The 7,631-nt window shown below is 37.7% G+C and overlaps 1 protein-coding gene across 1 annotated transcript in view; it reads left to right on the top strand.

The window, feature by feature from the left end:
* Window positions 1-5,960, top strand: part of kel (Kell metallo-endopeptidase (Kell blood group)) — a 12,733-nt gene extending 6,773 nt beyond the window's left edge. Inside the window, exons 5-18 of the mRNA XM_014012598.1 lie at window positions 186-344; window positions 444-515; window positions 602-790; window positions 1,721-1,881; window positions 1,970-2,087; window positions 2,171-2,266; window positions 2,339-2,437; window positions 2,833-2,910; window positions 3,113-3,219; window positions 3,302-3,391; window positions 3,476-3,543; window positions 4,728-4,888; window positions 4,965-5,054; window positions 5,410-5,960. Coding sequence (XP_013868052.1) covers window positions 186-344; window positions 444-515; window positions 602-790; window positions 1,721-1,881; window positions 1,970-2,087; window positions 2,171-2,266; window positions 2,339-2,437; window positions 2,833-2,910; window positions 3,113-3,219; window positions 3,302-3,391; window positions 3,476-3,543; window positions 4,728-4,888; window positions 4,965-5,054; window positions 5,410-5,559 — 1,638 coding nt within the window. The 3' untranslated portion in view covers window positions 5,560-5,960. The remainder of the gene's footprint in view (window positions 1-185; window positions 345-443; window positions 516-601; window positions 791-1,720; window positions 1,882-1,969; window positions 2,088-2,170; window positions 2,267-2,338; window positions 2,438-2,832; window positions 2,911-3,112; window positions 3,220-3,301; window positions 3,392-3,475; window positions 3,544-4,727; window positions 4,889-4,964; window positions 5,055-5,409) is intronic.
* The last annotated feature ends 1,671 nt before the right edge of the window (window positions 5,961-7,631 follow it).

Below are 7,631 nucleotides of genomic sequence, written 5' to 3'. Positions count from 1 at the left end.
TATATATATATATATAAAGATTTTTTCTTCGTTCTGCTGCCTTTCATTTTATTTTGTGAAATAAGTTTTGAATTTTCTGTAATGTAAACTTTTTTGTTTTAAATTAAACGAATAAATGAAAAAAATCAAAATCAAATCAATATAACTGTGGACCTCAATCTAGTTTTTTATTTTTATGTTTGCAGTTGGGAGGCTGGGCTGTATCAGGGCAGTGGAATAAGACAGATTTCAACACCACACTGGGTTTGTTAATGAAAGACTACAACACTTTCCCATTCTTCAGTCTCTACGTGGGCAAGGACCCAAATGAAACCGCCAGCGGGAGGACTAAAAGATACATACAGGCTTGTACTAATTAGGACAAGTTGTGAGACCAATATACACTAACATGGGAGCAGACTGAGGTTTGTGCTCTTCTTTTAACTCAAGAATCCTCTCTACAGATTGATCAGCCGGAGCTGTTGATCCCGATTGTATGGAACAACAAATCACAAACGTCTAGAGCTAAACCTCAGGTTGGAGAACACTTTAGAGGTTCACGTTGCAGATGTGTTTACGAATGTCCAACTTTTCTAAAATAAGAGTGTGTTTTTGTTTGCAGGCTTTACGTCCCTTCTTGGCATCGTGCCAGAATTACCTGGCTCTTCTGGGCTCGCCGCAGAGCGAAATTATGAACCATGTTGGCCTGTTTATCTCTTTGTCCTCTGAACTCGCTGTAGCAGCTTCGCCTCTGCACTACCGCCAGTCAAGAGGACAGCTCCATCAGCGCATGACCATAAAAGAACTGCAGGTACCAGTGAAATCTAACATTATTGGTTTCAATCAGACGTTGTAAAGCATGTGATAAATCCAAGGCCCGTTGGCCAAATGTGACCCTCATTACAATTTTATCCAGCCACAAAGGCAACACTTTAAATGTGAAACAGTTTTCTCTTTTTGTCACATTTTTCTTATGATAGATGGCCAACTTTTAAGCCAAGAAAATTACGTTTGAAATTTTCAGTAATCTTTATTTTGGTGTAGAAAGAGCAACAAATGATCAACTTTATCTTTTGGTTTTCTCTTCATATTTTAACATCAAAAATTTGGATTTTTAGTGGTTTTCATTGTGATCAATTGTATCTCTCGGATATCATGAATGAAACAGTTGTTAATAGAGCATAATACCTAAGACATTAATAATAATGATGAGACTTTGTTAGGTTATGCATGTACTAAATGGTACACAAAACATAATTAGGAAAAGGCATTTTGTATTTCTATAGGAATAATATGTTTTATAACATTTTTCAATAAATATTGACAGAAATTTGTCCTCAGCTTCGACCAAGTTTTGAGTTTTGGCCCCCTGATATAAAGCATAAGGAAGCTGCATGAATTTTGTAATCATTATGTGCACACACCAATGAAACCCAAACAACAAATCTATGAAAAACTGCTGTTTTCACTGTTTTTGTTAGTGAGGAAAGCAATAAATGTTAATCCTTATTTATTTCTTATTTATCCCACACCATTTTTTATCAACAACTAATTTATTGTAAGTCACATTTTTATTTTAACTTCTATTGTGACATTTTAATGATTCATTAAAAATCAATCAAATCTGAAATTAACAGATCAGAGCTTTACAAAAGTTGGAATCAGCTACAAAAAAAAAAAGCATTTCTAATCAGAATATGGAGCCTACGTGTTTTCTAATAACATGACTTTTGCTGCACAGAAACAAGCCCCTGCCATAAACTGGTTAGATTCTCTGAAGACTGCCTTCCACCCTCTTCATCTCCACGAAGACAATCACATCCTCCTCCATAACCTACCTTACATCATTCAGATGTCCCGCACCGTAAACAAATGGTTGAACAAACAAGACCTGAAAAACAGGTACCCTCAAGCCATTAAAACATGAAGATGATGGTATTTCAGCATTTATTTATTTTTTCTTTCTTTTTGTCGTTTTTGCTCCACTTAGCGATCCTCTTCACACATTCATGATCTTCAATCTTCTACACACATTGATGCCTGCCATGGACTCCCGGTTTTCTCAAACTGCCAGGAATTTTTCCCTGGCTTTAGGTCAAGTTGAGGAGGTGAGATTGATCATGAAACTGGAACCGTGAATTGAATTGATGGGAGTGCCTTTTTCATTATTGGGACTTTATGTTTTAAACAGGAAGTCCCTCGATGGAAACTATGCGTGTTGGAAACCGAAAGAGGTTTCGACTCAGTTCTAAGTCACATTCTCAGTAAAACAACAGCACATAGAGAGGTGAGGAGATGCCCTGATGCTTAACAAATTGATGGGAGATTCAGAATTTTCATCTTTTTTCCCCCCTAACAGGTAGATGAGGTTATTGAAAATGTCCTTTTCTCCTTCAAATCCAAATTAAATGAGCCCAAGTGGTCAGATCAGAAGTCTTTTGGGCTTCTTGTGAAAAAGGTAATGTGGAAAAAAAATCAATAAGCATAAACTTAGCACAAAAAGTATGAAAATTTGTGTTTGGAAGATTATTTCTTTGWTGTAACAATGCTYCTTGGCAATAAATCATATACGCTTGGAAAGCCTGTTAAGTTCCCTTTGAAATTATGCCACATTTGTAAGGAACATGCATTTGTGGGATGAACAGTAGAGTAATAGTAACAGTATGTGGGTTGCACACATGAAATCTTCTTTGCCAAACAGCTGTTTTGCCGTTGTTATTGACACTTGTTTTGAGCTTCTGGTACCCTCAGGTGCTGCCAATCAGGTGCTGCTATAAGATTTATTACCAAGAAGCATTGTTACAACAAATAATCTACCAAACACAAATTTCTTTTTTGGCTTTTTTTTTTCAGGTTCACTCTTTAATCCCCAAACTGTGGACTTCAAAGGAAATCTCTGGTGAAGATGAGCTTGATCTTTTTTTTTCTCAGGTACATTAAAACAGATTTATATGACCTGCCTGGTTCAACCTCTTTTTACCAAAAGACTAAAATATTGTTTTCATAGTCCAAGTAATCTTAAATCTTAGTGGATAAGTTTGAAAACAAATTACAAACTCAATACCATTTCCTTAAAGGAATCTGGTTAATTGCTGCAGTTTAAAGTAAGAAACTTGAGCTTGTTTGATTCCAGGTGACAGTAAGCACAGGAAGCTTCTTCTCCAACTACCTTCAGCTGCTGTCTCTGTGGCAAAAGAGGCGCAATAAACTTCTGACTCCACCAATCATGGCTGCTGATATGCAAGTGTTTCCTTCATGCCTCAAAGCTATTCAATACTGAATAATAAGTCTTAAACTTGTATTGTTCTTCAATTTCTTTCAGTTTGTCTGTCACACCAGTTCTCCTGGACAAAGAGCTACTTTTTCCAATGGGAATGTTCTCACCTCCTTTTTTTCATTCCACCTATCCAAAGTAAGATGTGTGTGAGTAAAAGCAGTACTTAATTAATATTATTCATGCTATTAAACCAACCCCTTTAAAACTTTTTGTAAACAGAGCCATGAATTATGGTGCAGTGGGTTTCCTTCTCGCCAAAGATATCTTTCATCTGCTCGTGCCTGAGAGTAAGAGTTCACATTTGTTCACGTTGTGTGTTTGATGTGTTTAAAGTTTGAGCAGGAAATATTCAAGTTATGATATTCACACCAAAACATAGTCAAATTACAAGKTCTGTATATAATTAATACAGGCTTTATGCGGAGAATGACCTGGCTCTTACAGTAAAATGTGTAAAGAATGGGTTTTCTCTGTGGTGCAGCTGGTTTATGTTGGTATTTATCGACTGTAAACACTTTTGTGAAGGTTTTATTGTCTTCAGATTAAATTTCAACTATCAAACTTGCACTCATATTTTGGTATACTTCACTTTGTCAGATGGTGATTGCAACTCATGTGGTGTTTGCTAAAAATAGCTTAAAAGAAGACTACAGTAATGCTCAAAGTAATAACACTTGTCAGACTACAACTATTTAATGTTACTGACAATGATCCCCAGCACTTGTGGAAAAAACAAATAAATCTGGACTGAAAAATGCTCCTTCTGTTGTATGTTGCTATCCTGTCTGGCCAGTGTTAAACCTGCTGTAAATTAAAAACATGTTTAATACACAGCATACTTACAAACATCCATGGAGGTTAGCGAAACAGCAAACAAAAAATGCTTTACACTAGAAACTTTTAAGCTTGACACAACTGTCAGTCACCAGCCATATTAAAGTTTTATTTCACTCAAAGTGAATGAGATCGTCTGAACAAGGGATGCAGTGTTGCTTCAAATCACTGAAGTAGGCTTTAGATGTCCTGTAAAACACTGTCTTGTGAACTTTTCTCCATCAGAATTAATCTCAGCTAACATTAGCCAATTTTGGATTGCTGAGTGTAGCATGACCCACTGAGCCCTAAATCGATTCAACTTGATTCTCTGTGATTTTCCAAATAACTGAGTCATCCAGTGACGTGGCTTCATGGCCAATCAATAGCCTGAAGTCTGCTGACATGAATTCATCAGCTTGGCAGGGCTTGCCTGGAACCTGAGCAGGTGCCAAGCTGGACACGGGCAGAATCGACCAATGCTGAATCAAGCCCATGAGAAAAGAGCTAAAATTACCTCATACATTTCAACCTTCTTGCAGCCCATCTACATCACACTGCTGTAGTTTGAACGTGTTTTGGTACTCAACTTTCAGACCAGTTTATAAGGGTAAGGAAACTGTCTTAACGACTGAAATCAATGCCTGTTTTGTTGCAGTTTACACTCACAATGAGATGGTACATGCTGTGGGGGAATGTGTGTGGGCTCACTACCTCAGTGCAACTGAAAAAGCAGGCAGAGGCGGAGCGCCACCGCTGTCTGCAGAGCAGCAGCAGGAAGTGTGGGTGCAGTACTCTGCACTGCAGGTAGCACTGCAGGTAAACAGCTTTCCTCAGACTTTGTTTTGTGAAGTAACAACATTGAGCTCATCTGAACTTTAATGTCTTTCCTCAGGCGTATTATCGTAGTCTAAACCAGCGCCCTGCTGACACATCCCTTTTAGGGATCCATCACACTCATCTGTTTCTCAGAGCTTTTTCTCAGGTAATTTGTTCATTCTTTCACTAGCAAGGTGCATGCTACATCAGTGCAGGCAGACATATCTGAAAAATATCAAATTTGAAGAAATTATAGTGTTAAGATGAGTATTCCAGGCACATAGAGAAGCGGTTTAGGTGTGGCCTACCCTATGTTCACGCTGAGTTGTTTCAAGGATATAGACTGTTTCTCTAGAGTCTAACAATGGCCACATTTAAACTATAATGTGAACAACCACACACAAATCAGATCCCAACAAAAAAATCAGAGCATTGAGCTCTGCAGTGTGTGAACACAGACTACGTTAGTGAGTTGAGTTGACATTCTTACTGATCCTGTTTAATATTATCTCCTTTTCTAGATCAACTGTGATGCTGACCCATTCAGTGAATCCATGCCCCTGGATCCATCCTTCTTCATCACAATTGTTTGTGCCAGTTCTAACTTGTGTCCTTCAAGCCTACAATGTTCCATCAAACCTCAGCAAAAATCACAAACTGATTGTGTTTAATACACAGGTTTTTATTTCTAAAATAATTTGGGACTACAGATGTTATAATTATCTTAAAATTTACAGTCTAATACTTTTATTTTTGTATCTGCAAATTGCATTAATTGCACATGATGTATAATATTAATGTAAATAGAAAAAATGTAAGTGTTTTATTTTTCATTTTCTGTAAAGGACAAATTTCTCCCCAATAATCTACCTGTTCTGAAGTAAACTGTCCCCTGTGAATGATTTATTAATCCTGATTTTAAAAAATCTGTCAATGATTTTACTAATATGGCAATGCCGAAAATAGTGACCGCGGGCAAATGCTGATATATCCCACTAAAATGCAACGGGTGAAATATTCCATAATTTAGTGTCTTTGGGCCTCTTACATKAATAAAATGTTGAACTGATAACAAGCTTAAGTTTATTTGTGAAAGATAAATGTATGCTTTTGTACAGAAGTCGAGAGAGGCCGTATTCTGCATTTAATTTTTCCCATGGTTTTATCGTGATAATGACATGTCATTATTATGAAATAACAAGGACCATTTTCTCGAGATAACGAGTTATGGTTTTCTTGTGCATCATTGAGTAACCATGGAGATGGCCCAATTACCTCAGCTGGTGACCAATAGAGTTTATTATAACAGCAGGATCACTGTGTAAACACCTGCGGATTTGCAGTCAGGCCAGCCGTCTCCTTAAATCAGTGATTCCCAACAAGGTGTACATGAGCATATTACCGGGGGTACATGGAAAGGTTTCCCCAGTACCTTGGACAGTTCCTTCAGCCCTTCACACTGTTTAAAGTTYTGAAACATCCAAGCACTTTCAGGACCTTGGACAGTTCCTTCAGCCCTGCACACTGTCTAAAGTCCTGAAACATCCCAGCACTTTCAGGACATTGGACAGTTCCTTSAGACCTGCACAGGACCTTGGACAGTTCCTTCAGCCCTTCACACTGTCTAAAGTTGGGATTCTCAACCAGGGGTGCGCGAGCATATTACAGGGGTTACATGGAAAAAAAATTCCAGGTGTGAAAAAAATTAATAAAATAGGATTTAGATATGTAGGGCCCTATGATTTCCACAATGCAGAAATTGCAGACGGAATCACAGAATTAACACAAATTAGAATCCAGTATAAAACATGGAATCTCAGAATTTGCTCATTTGGGTGAGATTCTGACATATTTTGGACAATACAATGCATTTTGCAAGCTGCTGTTTTCTGCACCTGCCATTAACTGGCTTATTTGTTTAAATTACTTATTCACTTTCAAGGCAATATTTTTATCTTTGTTTAATTTCAGTGGAAAAAAAATTAAATGCCTGAGAATAAAATGTTCTAGGGCGTTAAATAAATCATTTTTATTAAATAATCAGTTGTAGTACATTATAGTTCTGGAGAATCATCATTACATTTGACTGAAGGGACGATAATATGGCTTAGGGGATGAGAGCTGATATGAAAAAAATTGTGTAATGATACAAAAACGATACAACACTATGTACACTAGGTTGCCTTCAGGCCCAGGCTGTTATAGCTGTGAGGCAGGGTGAACCCAAATGCAGGCAGGCAGGCAGGCTAGAAAGTTTTAACAAAAATTTATTAAATAAAAAGCCAATGTGGTGGCAAAAAACAGAGAACTAAACAAAAATCAGGGACAAGAAAGCTAGGGTAGAACATGAATCAGACTGGAGTATACAAACAAACCAACAATGATCAGACAAAGACACAGTGACAAGACTGGGCTTAAATACACAGACAACAATTACTAACAACAAACACCTGAGGGAGACACATGAGGATCAGGTGTGAGTAGGTGGGGCTGGAGCAAGGGCAAGACAGGAGGAAGGAAACATGAACATGACAGAAACAAAACATAAAAACACTTAACACAGACAGAAATCATAACACAGGTACCTGTGAGGTTAGTTTAGGGTCAGGTAGGTACCTGTGAGGTTTAGGGTCAGGTAGGTACCTGTGAGGTTAGTTTAGGGTCAGGTAGGTACCTGTGAGGTTAGTTTAGGGTCAGGTAGGTACCTGTGAGGTTAGTTTTGTTATGATTTCTGTCTGTGTTA

Source organism: Austrofundulus limnaeus, unplaced genomic scaffold, assembly GCF_001266775.1.
Source record: "Austrofundulus limnaeus strain Quisiro unplaced genomic scaffold, Austrofundulus_limnaeus-1.0 Scaffold93, whole genome shotgun sequence".
Classification (NCBI taxonomy): Eukaryota; Metazoa; Chordata; class Actinopteri; order Cyprinodontiformes; family Rivulidae; genus Austrofundulus; species Austrofundulus limnaeus.
Note: the sequence above shows the minus strand (reverse complement) of the source record. Positions and strands in the feature narration are given on the sequence as shown.